The sequence below is a fragment of the Salminus brasiliensis genome, chromosome 21 (genome assembly GCF_030463535.1).
Source record: "Salminus brasiliensis chromosome 21, fSalBra1.hap2, whole genome shotgun sequence".
NCBI classification, from domain to species: domain Eukaryota; kingdom Metazoa; phylum Chordata; class Actinopteri; order Characiformes; family Bryconidae; genus Salminus; species Salminus brasiliensis.
The window spans coordinates 304,853-320,561 of record NC_132898.1 but is presented as its reverse complement, the minus strand read 5'-3'; the positions used below and the strand labels follow the sequence as shown (position 1 = coordinate 320,561).

General features: G+C 50.4%; 1 protein-coding gene across 3 annotated transcripts in view; it reads left to right on the top strand.

Annotated features, from left to right (window-relative positions):
- LOC140543438 (nck-associated protein 5-like) overlaps nt 1-15,709 on the top strand; it is a 63,478-nt gene that overhangs the window by 36,389 nt on the left and 11,380 nt on the right. For 2 of the 3 annotated variants that reach the window (XM_072666562.1, XM_072666564.1), the window contains exons 7-8: nt 4,521-4,613; nt 12,421-15,437. In XM_072666562.1, the coding sequence (XP_072522663.1) occupies nt 4,521-4,613; nt 12,421-15,437 (3,110 nt within the window). Of the gene's footprint in view, nt 1-4,520; nt 4,614-5,827; nt 5,916-12,420; nt 15,438-15,709 lie in introns of those variants that run through there. The other variant, XM_072666565.1, reaches the window with a different exon arrangement.

Genomic DNA, 15,709 nt, shown 5'->3' with positions numbered 1-15,709 from the left:
CCCGACCCTCTCACTGATCCTCTCCTCTCCTTTGCCAGGACTTATAGTTGTAGATGTTCTCTGGGACAGACGGCAGACACGGTGTCCTTTCAGGACTGAATTATGGCCGTCTCTGAGACCACGCCCTGATCACGTCTTGGTGTGATGTGATTGGTCCTGATGACTCAGATGACTTTAGGAGAACGTGCTGAATGGTTCCTGGGATCTGGGTTCTGTAGTGGGTGAAAGAAATGATGGGTTATGGGCTCAGCTCTCAGCTCTGCGTTCACCACGTTTCCTAGAGTCTCGCTTTAGCAGAGACACACACCACTAAATACAGCCATATATACCCTGAACCTGTATACAGAAACTCCTCCTCCTGGCACACCTTCACCACTTTCAGACAATAAACAAGCCTGCAGATATTACGATCAGTTACAGGTTCCTGTTATCGTTATCACTGTTCATCACATTAAAACCAGAGTCAAGTTCTGTTATCAGTGATATCCAGTAATATGGATATCAGTAATATCCAGCAGGAATTTGTAATAAACTCATATTCTGAATCAGGTTGCAGGAACTGGAATAATATCCAGAATTAAATTCTAATAAGTTGGATTTTGAGTCTGACGTTTCTGATGAACTGGTGTCCAGACTGAGACTGGAACTGTGAGACTGGAACTGGTATCCAGACTGAGACTGGAACTGGTGTCCAGACTGAGACTGGAACTGGTGTCCAGACTGAGACTGGAACTGTGAGACTGGAACTGGTATCCAGACTGAGACTGGAACTGGTGTCCAGACTGAGAATCCAGGAGGAATCTGTGCTGAAGGTTCTGCTCAGAGAGCGGAGAGTTTCAGTTAATGAGCGGCGCTGTGATTAGCTGTCTGTAGGTCATGAAGGAGATGAATAGTGGAAAGTCTTTGATGATGCTGTTTCTGAGTGTTTGGCGGCTGGACGGACGAGTGCACCCTCGCGCACCCTCGCGCACCCTCGCGCACCCCTGAAAACAGAGTGGTTTATAGTGGATTATTACGGCGCGTGCCTTTGATATGGCGCGTGGTGACCCGTCTCTTTGTGCCGATGCCTTTGAAGTACGTCTCGGAGGGCAGCGCACTCCTGCCCTTCCTCCTGCCTCGCCTCAGACAATGCTATCTCGCCGCTCTCTCTTCCTCTTCATGCATTTTTATCCTCCTCTCGCGCGCCGTCTCGGGAAGGGACCGGCAGAGGGAGGAAGCCACTCGCGGATTGCGATGGTTTTCCTCACACCTCCTTCTGTTATTATTATTCCCCCAATCTGCCCTCATTCCTGCCCTCTCGCCGCCGCCCCACGTCCCTTTATCAGCCCGCCGAGGTATTGTGCCTCCATGAGCAAAGGGAGGGCGAACGAGAGGACTGAAAGAGAGAGAGAGAAAGGGGAAGCGGAACAATCTGGCAGCAGAACCGCCGGCCCGCTTTTAATGTAAACAAATCTGGGCAGTAATTGCTGTGAGGGGAAAACGGCACGTTCTAGTAACACGCGGCGAGATTGAAACCGTCCCAAAAGCCTCGGCACCCACTCCATCGCGCCGTCACTCGCTCGCGCTCTGAGTGCCTTTTTCGCCGAGGATAAAAGACTCTCTTCTCTTGTGGAGGCAGCTGGCCCTCTGCTCCCTCCCACCAGCGCCGCCATTGTGGGGAATGTAATAAGCGTAGGGAAATCTGATGCTATCTTCCAACCCGCAATCTAATTACTTCAAGTAGAGATTGGCCTGAAAGAGACTATCGTATCAGACTAATGTAATTTCTGCTCTGTTTTGGGAGGACTGGAGGGAGCGGGTGAATGGAATATGTAATGGTCAGATCCGATTTGTATGTGCGCTCGGATAGGTCCAAATGTTGCAGTGGGAACGTGCAAATGTTTGTGGACATCTGTTGTGTTTTATTTAAGCCTCACCTGAGGACAGACCACAGGATGAGAACTTCATAAAGTTCCTGAAGTATTTCTAGCAGGCAGCTCTGAGCCTCGTCCGGGCTGGGCTGAGTGCTGGGCTGAGTGCTGGGCTGTGTGCTGGGCTGAGTGCTGGGCTGTGTGCTGGGCTGTGTGCTGGGCTGAGTGCTGGGCTGAGTGCTGGGCTGAGTGCTGGGCTGTGTGCTGGGCTGAGTGCTGGGCTGTGTGCTGGGCTGAGTGCTGGGCTGTGTGCTGGGCTGAGTGCCGGCTGTGTGCTGGGCTGTGTGCTGGGCTGTGTGCTGGGCTGAGTGCTGGGCTGTGTGCTGGGCTGAGTGCTGGGCTGAGTGCTGGGCTGTGTGCTGGGCTGAGTGCTGGGCTGAGTGCTGGGCTGAGTGCCGGCTGTGTGCTGGGCTGTGTGCTGGGCTGAGTGCTGGGCTGAGTGCTGGGCTGAGTGCTGGCTGTGTGCTGGGCTGAGTGCTGGGCTGAGTGCTGGGCTGAGTGCTGGGCTGTGTGCTGGGCTGAGTGCCGGCTGTGTGCTGGGCTGTGTGCTGGGCTGTGTGCTGGGCTGAGTGCTGGGCTGAGTGCTGGGCTGAGTGCTGGGCTGTGTGCTGGGCTGAGTGCCGGCTGTGTGCTGGGCTGTGTGCTGGGCTGTGTGCTGGGCTGAGTGCTGGGCTGTGTGCTGGGCTGAGTGCTGGGCTGAGTGCTGGGCTGTGTGCTGGGCTGTGTGCTGGGCTGAGTGCTGGGCTGAGTGCTGGGCTGAGTGCCGGCTGTGTGCTGGGCTGTGTGCTGGGCTGAGTGCTGGGCTGAGTGCTGGGCTGAGTGCCGGCTGTGTGCTGGGCTGAGTGCTGGCTGTGTGCTGGGCTGTGTGCTGGGCTGTGTGCTGGGCTGTGTGCTGGGCTGAGTGCTGGGCTGAGTGCTGGGCTGTGTGCTGGGCTGAGTGCTGGGCTGAGTGCTGGGCTGAGTGCTGGCTGTGTGCTGGGCTGTGTGCTGGGCTGTGTGCTGGGCTGAGTGCTGGGCTGAGTGCTGGGGGGAGGTTGTATTTACTTGAGGAAGAGCTCTAAAAACAAAGAGGTTCTTTAAGGGTTCAGGGTTCCTTTAATTAATGCAGTGGTTCTATATAGAATCATAGAACCTCATTGAACTGTTTGTTCTTCTAGGTGGTTCTTTAGAGCACCTTTAACAAAATGCAGAACCAAAAAGCTCTCAAAAGGGTTTAGGGAGACAAAGCACCTGTGTGTGGAATTGCAACGTCAACGACATTTACAGTCTGATACTTTTCAGCAATGCCATAGAACCATTTTGGTAGGAGTATGAGGTGAGAGTATGAGTGCCGGCTGAGTGCTGGGCTGAGTGCTGGGCTGAGTGCTGGCTGTGTGCTGGGCTGTGTGCTGGGCTGAGTGCTGGGCTGAGTGCTGGGCTGTGTGCTGGGCTGAGTGCTGGGCTGTGTGCTGGGCTGTGTGCTGGGCTGAGTGCTGGGCTGTGTGCTGGGCTGAGTGCTGGGCTGAGTGCTGGGCTGTGTGCTGGGCTGAGTGCTGGGCTGAGTGCTGGGCTGAGTGCCGGCTGTGTGCTGGGCTGTGTGCTGGGCTGAGTGCTGGGCTGAGTGCTGGGCTGAGTGCCGGCTGTGTGCTGGGCTGTGTGCTGGGCTGTGTGCTGGGCTGAGTGCTGGGCTGTGTGCTGGGCTGAGTGCTGGGCTGAGTGCTGGGCTGTGTGCTGGGCTGAGTGCTGGGCTGAGTGCTGGGCTGAGTGCCGGCTGTGTGCTGGGCTGTGTGCTGGGCTGAGTGCTGGGCTGAGTGCTGGGCTGAGTGCCGGCTGTGTGCTGGGCTGAGTGCCGGCTGTGTGCTGGGCTGAGTGCTGGGCTGTGTGCTGGGCTGAGTGCTGGGCTGAGTGCTGGGCTGAGTGCCGGCTGTGTGCTGGGCTGTGTGCTGGGCTGAGTGCTGGGCTGAGTGCTGGCTGTGTGCTGGGCTGTGTGCTGGGCTGAGTGCTGGGCTGAGTGCTGGGGGGAGGTTGTATTTACTTGAGGAAGAGCTCTAAAAACAAAGAGGTTCTTTAAGGGTTCAGGGTTCCTTTAATTAATGCAGTGGTTCTATATAGAATCATAGAACCTCATTGAACTGTTTGTTCTTCTAGGTGGTTCTTTAGAGCACCTTTAACAAAATGCAGAACCAAAAAGCTCTCAAAAGGGTTTAGGGAGACAAAGCACCTGTGTGTGGAATTGCAACGTCAACGACATTTACAGTCTGATACTTTTCAGCAATGCCATAGAACCATTTTGGTAGGAGTATGAGGTGGGAGTATGAAGAACACCTTCACGCTTACACCTCGGTTTAAACAACCTTCACATAATCTAAAGGTTCTATACCTCTAGCTAAGAGGTCTAGAACCTTCACATCAGTGGTTCTCAAACCAGTTCTCAGAGTTTGTTCCAGCCAGTCCTGCAGCACTCTCTGAAGGTCCCTGAGGACTGTAGATCTTCATATTTGCACATTTCTTTTATAGAAGGTTCTTTGGGGAACCAAAAGAGGTTCTTCAGTGACACTGCATGAAGAAAGCGTTTGCCCTGTGTGTGTAGGAATGGTGCTCTCATCGCTTCCCTTGTGTTTTCCCATGCAGCTGCCGTCAGTAGCCTGTCCAGAGCACAGCGCGGAGGCCTTGATCACCGGCACAGAAAAGCTGACCGCGTTCAGTTCTCAGGGGAAGGTCAAGGTAAGAAGCTTTTAAGAAGGTTTTGAGGTTTTTACTCTGAGTTCACTGACTTTTCATGTAGGAATGACTCCCTACCTGCTCACCTACCGCCTGTCATAGAAACCGCTCTGCGTTTTATAGTGATTATTATATGCATCTTAAAGACTAAATAAAATAAACATGGTTTACAGATCTGAGGAAGATTAACTGAGAACAACACAATTCATTAATTCATGATTAATTCAGATTCAGATTCAGACGCTTCATTACACAGTGAGCTGCATCTCTCCATACCTTTAGGATGAGCTGGAGTAGCAGAACTAATCACCCAACATCAGAACCTGACCTCACTGATGCTCTCACTCTCTGGGGCTAAATGCAATCACATCCTCCTCACAGCAATGTTCCAATATCTAGTGTAACGCCTTCCCAGAGCAGTAGAGGCTGTTCCTGCAGGCGGATTTGAGTCTCTGTGTTGAGTGATGTGCTGTATTGTTGACAGCGCTGCAGCTCGGAGATCTGTCTGTGGGTGTGTTGAGTGTGTATTGTCCACTTGTCAATCAGCCTCTAAATAAGTGGACAAAACAAGTGAGCAGCTCCTCCGGCGAAGTCAGCGGCAGTGAGGAGAACCGCTAGCCGTGCAGCTTCACAAGACAAGACACCCACCATTACTGCCTCCTCCTTTAACCCATCCGTGCAGTGAACACACACACACACACACACACTTGCGCGGTGACCGTGAGCACACATGCCTGGAGCGGTGGGCAGCCATTGCTGCGGCGGCCAGGAAGCAGTGGTAGCTTGCCGGGCCCGGATATCAAACATACAACCCTGTCATCAATAGCACAGTGCTCTAACCGCTGAGCACCACTGCCCCTCAAAACGACTCTGGTGGGACTCAAACCCACAACCTTTTGATTTCCCTCATTGAGGCAGGTTGAAGTCCACGGCGCTGTCCATCGCACCACAGAGCATTGTTCATTACATTTAATGAAACCATGCAGGAACAGGGAGTGCGGACTGTGAGAGCTCACCAGCGTCTCTGTGTTCAACACTGATCATAGAAATCAATACGTAAAAGACTATAGTATGGTGCTTTAATTTGCAGAGTGGAGGAGAGAGGGTGTGTGTGTGTGTGTGTGTGTGTGTGTGTGTGTTATACTGAACGTGATGCATAGGAAAGTAAATTTGTTTAGATTTCTCCACAGATATGAAAAAATGATTCATGCTGGTTGGAGCGGAGTGCCGCTGCAGGGCTGGATTTGTACCCCCAGCTGAACCCCTCTGTCAGATGAGCTACACAAACACATTCAGTCTTATGATGTGAGTCAGTGTGTGTGTAGACCCGTGTAAAATCCAGTATTACCAGAATGGCCCGACCTTTTGATCTGGTTTCTTTGTGTGTTGTCAGGAGAAGCAGGACGTGTCGTTTTTAATTCTGTTGGTTCTGAGTCTGATACTGAATGTTTGAGTTTGACCTAAACTGATACAGAGCTGATATTAGTTTCCTTACAATCTAACAAGCTTCAAAATGAGCTGCTGATACTGACCCCAATCATACCCACACCCCCCATTACATACCCATCTATACCCCCACCCAGATCAATACACACACCCGTACCCATCCATACCCATCTATACCCCCACCCAGATCAATACATACACCCGTACCCATCCATACCCATCTATACCCCCACCCAGATCAATACACACACCCGTACCCATTCATACCCATCTATACCCCCACCCAGATCAATACACAACATAAGCGTCATACACCTTATTATTGATTAGGGGTGCGTAAGCTGATGTGTGTGACGGACCGAGCCTACAGTTTCACACTGAAGCAGAACTGGAGCTGCAGTGTGTGTGTTGTGATTACGAGCGGTCAGCGTCCCCCTGGAGACACAACTGGATCTTCTTAATGGAATTCTCGACCAGGCTGGCCATTGATCTCCTCCTCTGAAAGATAACCCTGATTGAAGATGGGACTGCTGATAGTCAACAGCCACTTATTTTTAATCACCGCCTTTTTTTTTACAGTCATTTTTTCTGTGTTGAAATTGCACTGCTCTTCAGTCGCTTAAGTATCCCCCTCAGCAATCTCTCTCTCGCCCTCGCCCGCTCTCTCTCTCTCTCTCTCTCTCTCTCTCTCTCTCTCTCTCTCTCTCTCTCTCACTCTGTCTCTCTTTATTGTTCTCACTCTCTCACCGCTCTCTGTGTATGGGCAGACTGGTGTCGGCCGCCCTGAGGAGGAACTGTGGTGTCCTGCTGACAAATGTCCTTTAAAGGAGAGAGAGACACACACACCCAATCATTTCAGCCCTAAAGTCCACTGATTGCTTTTCTCCTGATGGAGCGGGGGGGCGGGGGACAGAGGTGTCAAATTGAATATAGATTTTTGTGGTTTCGTCTAAACACAGACGTACACACACACGCACTGTCTCCATCGCTTCTCCTAACCCACTCTTTCAGTCTCAGACGTTTGTTTTCCTCTCTGACACTTTCCCTCACTGCGCCGGCTTCTCCCTCAGTCTGAGAGTATCACAGTCCTCCCTCAGTACATCCCAGTACAGTCCTGGATTTACACTAATAAAGCAAAGGGAAGAGCTCATAGGTCAGCATTAATAAAATCATTCCATTAATTAAGCATTTCCACCACTGCAGACGAGTACCTGTTCTCACTGGATTGTGTGCTACAATGAATTGTTAAATAAATGCAGTAAAGTGATTAATTAAACTGAAGGTGAATGTATTAGTGTGGAAATATGGAGGCAGCATACCTGCTGAAGGGAAGCCCACAGTGTCTTTCTTTAATCCTCTGTATAAGTGTGTGAGATGAGCTCGGTCAGAGTCACGGTTTGGTGGGAAACTGCATGTATCCCTCCACCATTTTAATGATCTGATTTTAAAAGCAGGTTCTAGAGCCGAACTCTTCTCAGAACTCTGGTAGAACCGTGTCTCAGGCATCAGGCAGCGTCTTCATCATCATTAGGTGAAGAACTTTCTGTGAGGAGCTTTTATTAGAGCTTCAGACGTCTGCTTCCCTTCACCTCCACTGTAGAACCACAGCTCTGACTGGGGGAGATTATCTAGAACCTCCACTGTAGAACCACAGTTCTGACTGGGGGAGCTTATCTAGAACCTCCACTGTAGAACTCCAGCTCTGACTGGGAGAGATTATCTAGAACCGAGCACAAAACCTCTGAATGAGTCTGTTCATCTGAACTTGCTGATTTTCCTTTTTCAGGGTTTGGGAATCTTGTGTTTAATCTGAAAGTGGAGAGTGAAGCTCCTGAGCAGCAGGAACAGCGTGTTTCTGACAGGACCGCAGTGGATTTACATCTGTCAGATCATTTTAATCGAGCTGACCCGTGCTGACCGATGCAGCCTCGCTCTCTCTTCTCGCGCCAGACTGGTATCGTTTCATCCCACATCCACAACGCCGCCAAACTTAACCCCTGATTATTCATCACTCATCTGAGAAATGCGTGCACAGAATGGACTTCATTTGCATGTCCACACCACATCACCCCCCCGTCCCCCCGCCTGCCTGAAACAGGCAGATCTCTGCAGCACCTACACCCCTCACTCTGGCCTCTTTGTCCACCATAGGTTGCATAAACATGATGCATATATATGGGCTCATCAGCTGTCTCAGGTGTGGAGAAGACCAAGTGCATCAGGAGGTCAAATTGCATCTGAAAGGAGTCTTATATAAAATACAGCCGGGATCGCTGCGTGCTGAGGCCTCGACGCTGCTTCCAGCTCGGCCTATCGTGATGCTAATGGGGCTTTATTTGAGCAGCAGTACATAAGATAGAAAAAGATAAACTGTGAGATGTTCTATAAGCTAGTGCTGCATTATAACACTTTCTGATTGTAAATGACACGTTCTTACAGACTACAGCTCCCATTTCCTCCCAGTTTAGTCATTCCCAGTCTATTCCCCCACTAAGTAGGACTATCACACAGAGCTACCTGTGCTGGGAGTAAAGGCCGTGGCATCACTAGGAATTGAGCCTGCAGCCTCTTGACGACAGAGCCGAGGCTGCTCTACCAGGGAGCTCCAACATTGCAGTGCAATGTTTATTAAGAAGAGCTAAAAACTGAACAGTTGCTGCTCGCAGATATTTTAACCCCTTCCAGACCAGAACCTAGAAGAATCACTCTGCTGCAGGATCAGCTTGAAGTGTCTGAGCTGGGGTGAGTTTCAGCTCTGCTCTCTGTTTGGGAGGATTTGCACTCATTGTTCCTGGAGATCTGCTCTCGGTTCTTCTGAGTGATTGGATGGTGCTTGTGGAACCACTGTTTTCAAACAGTGCCACAAATTCTGGACTGGACTGAGATCTGGACTTTGACCTGGTCAGTGTAGAACTTTCACCTGATTGTTGTTCAGACACTCCCGTGTTGTTTGGCTTTGAGTTTGAGATCTTTGTGCTTCTGAGAGCTGAAGTTTACTCTGGGCTTTAACAGGCTTTCTGTGGACTGGAGCAGGTCCTCTTGCTGTGTCTTCCTGTATTTTGCACCGTCCATCCCTCAATAACGGCTTCTGTCTGTCCACACTCCCGCTCAGACCAGGTGTATGGTTGGTGGGTAGAGCTTCACTCCAGCCTCAGCTGCTGATCTCTGCAGCTCCTTCAGAGTGATTGTTGGCGATGAAGAAAGGGCGATGATAATGATGAAGTAATCTGGTTATTTGGTTTTTCACGCCCCGGCCTGCAGTGAGACACTCAAACACATCAGTCTGAAGTGAGCGCTGATGGACGCTCTCGTTAATTTCTCATTATCTCCTTTCAAATACGCCTTTAAACACCAAAGATTTGTTTGTTTGCGTCTTCCTTTCTTTCTCCTGCTCTCCCATCAACACCTGTCTTAATTTAATAATCCCCAGAGGGTCCCGCTGCTGGTGGCTGCACGTATTTAACAGATTGGCTCCTTCAGTCTAGAAGAGCCAAAACAAGCTGGGAGAGGAGCAGAGGGCCTCTTTCTCCAACCGATTACAGAATTAATTGCTTCTTTAATTAAAGATAAAGCTGGTTGCTCCGGGTAGACCAGTCATGTGAAACTAAAGTAGCTCCCTCCACGTTCTACCTCATTCCCTCTCCACTCACTCATACATTTATTCTTCCTCAAGTAGAAACGTGGCACTCTCCTAATCTCGGCCATCGCTCGGCGACTGTGTCTGAGTGCAGAGCGGAGGATTAGCTGTCCGGAGGCCTCGGCGGACAACTTTATCAAGCCCAGGCTTATTAGAAATGCTCAGTCAGCGCTGGCTTTGCTTACCGCTCAGGCTCGTTTGTAGCGCTGCGTCGAGGCGATGATGCATTTTTAATTGTTTGCTGAAGAAACGTTTCTGAGGTGAATGACTGATGCTTTGAACTCGATCTAGTTTCTCGTTTTCTGTCTGTCTGTGAAGATGGAGGAAGAAGAGGAGGAACCGCTCCATGATACTGGAGTTCTGAGAGTCATTAAGACGTTAGGAAAACAGCGAGACGCTCTCCTGTTTGTACGTCATGAAACAAGTTATTAATCAAGTCGCTGATTGAAGTACGAAGCTGGTAATTAAAATGTTTGATGCTTTAATTTATGCAAGAATCAACCTGTAAACAAAACAAAACGCGTGCGGATGTGTTTTAATGTGTTAATATATTGCAGTGGGCCGCCCGTGTGTGTCGGTAATTGCAGTGGTAGTGATTTAGCATTTGTTGTTTTGAGCAGAGGCGCCGGTTTCATACAGGGGGAGATGCTCGTACCGTCGGAACCAACCTACAGAACCGTTCTAGCCTTTCCAGAGCCCTAAACAAACTTGACTTGGATCACCACCATAACGCTACCCCATTTACCCCACCCCGTCACCCCCAACTCTCCAACTTATCCTATCCAAAAGTACTGGATGGAGCTCCTCCACCATCATTCCAGAGAACACAGTTCTTCCACTGCTCCACAGCTCCTCAATGCTGGGGGGCTTTATACCCCTCATGACCCACGCCTGGCATTAGGCAGCATGGAGCCAATAGGGTCATGATGTTGATCTGCTCCAGATAGTCCTATTCTATTGGCAGTACTTCTTCTCTACAGGGACTAGACAAGCTGTGTCAGCAATGGGTGCAGCTTAAAGCAGCTGAATGAATTCATTAGAAGGGGTGTCCACAAACATTTGGACATACTGTGTAGGTAATTTTCAGAAAACTGATCATAAGCTGACAGTCTGGACACTATCCCCCATAAGGAGCACTCCATCAGTCATAAGAGTCTGGCCTTTACGCCCTGACCGTGTATGGGAGGTCTGCAGAAGGCTGTGTACCCTATGGCTGGAACACAAATGGCTCCTGCGTTTTATGCAGTGCTTTATTTGAGGTGAACTCACACTTTCACGACCTAATTTCATCCCCCATGAAGCTAGCAGAACCCCCCTGTGAACTCTAGCAGAAACAAATGAGTGAGCGAGTGCTTTCAGACAATTTTAAGAGTGCTCTCTCGCTCTGTAATGAGGCGCGAGAGATCATAATGATGACTGCTACCTGCGTCTCCTCTCATCTCACTGTCAGCAGATTTCCCTTCATTTCTTTCCCTTTTTCTCTCTTTATTCACTTCTTGCCCAGTTCTGTACATGGACGCAACGACAGGCCATCAGATTCAGTTACTTATGGATTGAAACCAAAGCCATTAGGAAACTGTTCAAATCTAGTTAAGAGTTGGAAAAGTGGCTGCCGGTGATGCCACAGCCTGGGTATGACAGTCCTCCCTCATCCCCATCACTCAGTGTGGACGATGCTAGCCAGGCCTCGGTCATCTGCTAGCTGATGTGTTGAGCTCTGGCGGTGTTTGAGAAGATGTGGTGGAGCTTCTTGACGGGTCTTAGAGGAAAACTCTGTTAGTGTAGGAGTGAATATGGAAAAGGAACACGAATGTGTCAAGCTGGAATTACTGGGGCAGTTTTCTTTCCTCCGAAACTGGTGAGGATTTGACCCCCCGCCACCAAACCTATGCATATTGTTTTAAGTCAGTTTTACTCATACACTATATGTCCAAATGTTTGTGGACATTGTTTCTTATGAATAGATCCATCTACTTACTATTGCTGCATTGCCGGCAATTCTCTTTGCTTGTCTAGTCCCTGTAGAGAAGAAGTACTGCCAATAGAATAGGACTCTCTGGAGCAGATCAACATCATGAATATATCGACTCCATGCTGCCTAATTCCAGGCGTGGACTAGAGGGGTATAAAGCCCCCCAGCATTGAGCTGTGGAGCAGTGGGGGAACTGTGTTCTCTGGAATGATGGTGGAGGAGCTCGATCCAGTACTTTTGGATAGGATAAGTTGGGGAGTTGGGGGTGATGAGGTGGTGATTATTCAACATCATGACCTCACTAATGCTCCTGTGGCTGAATGCAATCAAATCCTTACCGCAATGCACAGTAGAGACAGTTACTCCAACAAAAGCCAGATTAACTCTTTCTAATTGATGACTGCAGAACCTGCACAGTAAATGTTAATGGGGAAATCAGCTTAGCTAATTCCTGATGGAAAGTGCATGTTCACTCAGCGGCCTGTGGCATTTTAGTCCCCTCATATTTTAGTTAGATGCTGAGTGATAAATGAATCAGTCAGTGTTTTCTCCTCGTGCATCTTCTCCGTCGTAGTCATCAGAAAACATGTTGACAGAGATTTGTCAATGAAATAAACGTTGCTGCAGAACATTACTGACCTTATTACAGCTGTGACGTAGATAACTCATCAACATAATATCTGTGTTCTCAGATCTCAGGAGATTGCCAATTTTGCAGTGCTTAGTTGATGAGATACTGTTTTCCTCCCTTTCAGGGCAACGACGAATGCACCCAGAACGGCACAGGAGGTTCTGCTCAAGCTTCTGCTTCGTCCATGGAAGCCATGTCTCCATTCCTCAAAAAGAAAGCACACATTCTAGAAGTTCTGCGTAAGCTGGAGGAGTCCGATCCACTCAAATTCCACCCGTCCGCTTGCTACTACTATCACGGACAGGCGCTGTTATCAGGAGAGACCACCGTGATGTCTCCGGCCCCACGTCAGCCTCATTGCCGACACTCCAGTTCAGATTCAGACATTCACGAGTACGCCAATGGAGAAGGAGCGCAACAAGACGGCCGCGCGTCCCTGAGGCACGGGGGCTGTCCCTCCTGCCGTGTTCTGTCTCAGAGAAGTAGCTTAGACAGTCTGCTTAGGTGTAGCCAAACACATTCCAGCAGAGAGGACGACCCGAGAGTCCAGACTTGCTCTGAAGAGCACGAGGCTTCGGCACAAAGCACAGATCCTCAGATAGAGGTAGTCCAAACAAACCAACCCACAGTCGTTCAGAGCAGAGCAAACATTAGTCATTTCTCCCAGCCAGGAACAAAAGCCTCTGTTCCATATCTGTCCTCTCTGGTCGCTGATCTCTCTGAAACACACACTAAGGTAGGCCAAGAACCAAAGGATAAAGATGTCAGGAGATCACCGACGAAGTCAAAGCGTGCTAGTAGTGGCCCCCAAGATAGCAGGCAAGCTGATGGCGTGCTGACAACCAATCCCAGCGGAGCCGACGAGTGCCGCTATCTGGAGGTTTCCAGTGATTCTGCGAAACATGAGGACGACGCCTCGATCCAAGTCTGCAATGGAGTCTTCTCTTCCAATGAAACTTCGGTCTCCAGAAAAGTTTCCCTCGAGTCCTTTTCTCCAGCAGCTTCAGCGCAGCAGCAGACCACGGGGAAAAGCAAGTTTGCACACAGTCCAACATCTCCTCCTTCCTCGTTTAGTGAATCCAAGCCCTCTCCAGTCTCCTCTCCATCCAAGCTGCTCAAGTTTCTCAAAATACCTACGATGGCGGAGAACACGCCTGCAGCCAATGCCTTGCGCTTGAGCCCTCAGCTTACACGCAACTCAAAGATCCCTTGTAGAAACAACTACGAGGTGTACCAGTCTCCCGCGATGTCCCGCAAAGCCACCACGGCCGAGCGAGACAAACCGTCCTCCGCCTCCAAAACAGACGCCTACCCCAGTACGCATTCTGCCCCCACCTCTCCACCGAAGCCTGAAGACACTTGCTTGTCCGTCTCGACGAAGGACTCGGGTTACAGCAGCCACTCGGCTCCCAAGCCAAGCAGGATTTCCAAAGGAGCAAATCAGTCCTCCTCCCAGCTCCCGAAAGGTGCTCAGGTTCCTCACTACGAAAACGTCTCAGATCCCTCGGCTTCTCATTCCATAAATGGTTTTGCTCAGATAGCCTCAGAGGAGATGGAGCTTTCCGACAAGCAGAAAATGAGTTTGAGAGATGAAAGGCTTCTTAGTCCGCTCTCCCTTAAAACCTCAGATTCATCAGCTACCACAGGCGAGTCTCCGTCTGACCCCTCGGACCAGGACACTGACGCAGAGAGTCCAGTTTGGCAAAGGCCCCAGCATCACTTCAGCCTGCCGTCCTCGTCCTCAGCCGCAAACAAGGCCCAGAGGACCAGTTACTCCAGTATGAAAGACAGATGTCACGAGAGAGGAGCTCCGGAGCAAGCCTCAGCTCAAAAGCGTGACACGTCTTCTCCTTCTCAAGCTGCAGCTAAGAGAAGTGACAGGCAACCACCACTGCCAAAAAGGACCGTCTCCGGCAAGCCGCCAAGCGATTCAAGTTATCACCCGTTCAAAGAACGTCTGGCAGCCCTTGGCAAATTGAAGAGCACAGAGGACCTGCAGCAATCTCTGGACAAGAGGGAAGTGCAAAGTAATGTTGGGAAAGCTGTAGCAGCGAGCGGTGAGAGAAGCAAGACAGCAGAGCGGCACGGCGAGCGAATTGCGGTGGAACAGAGACACTCGAAATATACGGATTCCCTTGATGGAAAACCATATCCTAAAACAAGCTTAGGCAATTATGCCAAGGGCCCTGCCTCTTCTTCTCATGACCAGAGTACCAAGCCAATAAGCATGTCTTCATCGGCAGACAAAAATTATGTCGCAAAAGCAGAGGGTCAGAAGATCCGAATGGGCATGTCATCGACGGCCTCTTGCGAAACCCCTATAATGATCCGGAGCTACGGAAAGTGCCCCAATCCTCTGACCCACCACAGCAAAACAGTCCCGAGTCCTCAAAGCAGCCCTACTAGAGTGCAATCCAAGTCCCCATCCAAGGCAGGCAGTGCCTCGTCTTACCCTCGAGGAATGAAACCGGCTCAGGATGAGCATTCCCACCCCCAGAGGCACACATCACGCGCCGACGACAGACCAAAGCTCCCGGCCGGGAAGAAAAAGACCTTCGCTCACATGGAGAACTTCCCACCTCCCCCTCCGCCAAGACCCGGAGCAGAGTCAGCTAATATTAAGACCGCGGAGAAACGACCGTCCGCGGCTCCTCACGCTCCCCAGTCAGCCATCGAGCAGAAGGTAATGCGGGGAATTGAGGAAAACATGCTTAAGCTGCAGGAACAAGATCGAGGCCAACCTTCAGAAACGAAACAGAAGACGTCCAACGGGATCGCCAGCTGGTTCGGCCTGAAGAAAAGCAAGCTCCCGGCGCTTAATCGCAAACCCGAAACCTCCAAGCTGAAGCTGAATGTGTCGTCCTCGTCCTCCTCCTCCGGGGCCAAGGACGCCTCGGGGGCCAAAGGAGGACCCCGGAAGGTGGTAGAGAGCTTGAACATCTCCAAGCTGATGGAGAAAGCGGAGGATTTAAGGAAGGCCTTGGAAGAAGAAAGGACGTATGTGAATAGGGTGGGGATTGCTCTCGATCGCCCCGCGAGAGGACACTCGTGTGAAGTGGTCATGGACCAAGCACAGGGTCAGCTTACGCTAATGTACAGGGGAGTGACAGCTGACAGCTTCATGCAGCAGCTGCTGAACAGGTGAGGGCTGGTTATTTACAGCGTGATCGAGGAGGTTTTCACAGCACTGACACTCAGAATAGTGCGGGTTGGGGTTGGGTGTAAACGCTCCCTTCTCCACTATTTTGGTGGGTTTGGATAGGAAATAAATTATGGGCTGTATCTGTGTTGTAGTCATGGCGACCAACACCCGGTTCCATTTACCTCCACTGTAGAGAGATCAGAGTGGGTCAGTTTCTCTACAGTGAAGCTCAGATTCACATCGAACCCCCAAACCCGACTCTGACTGAGCT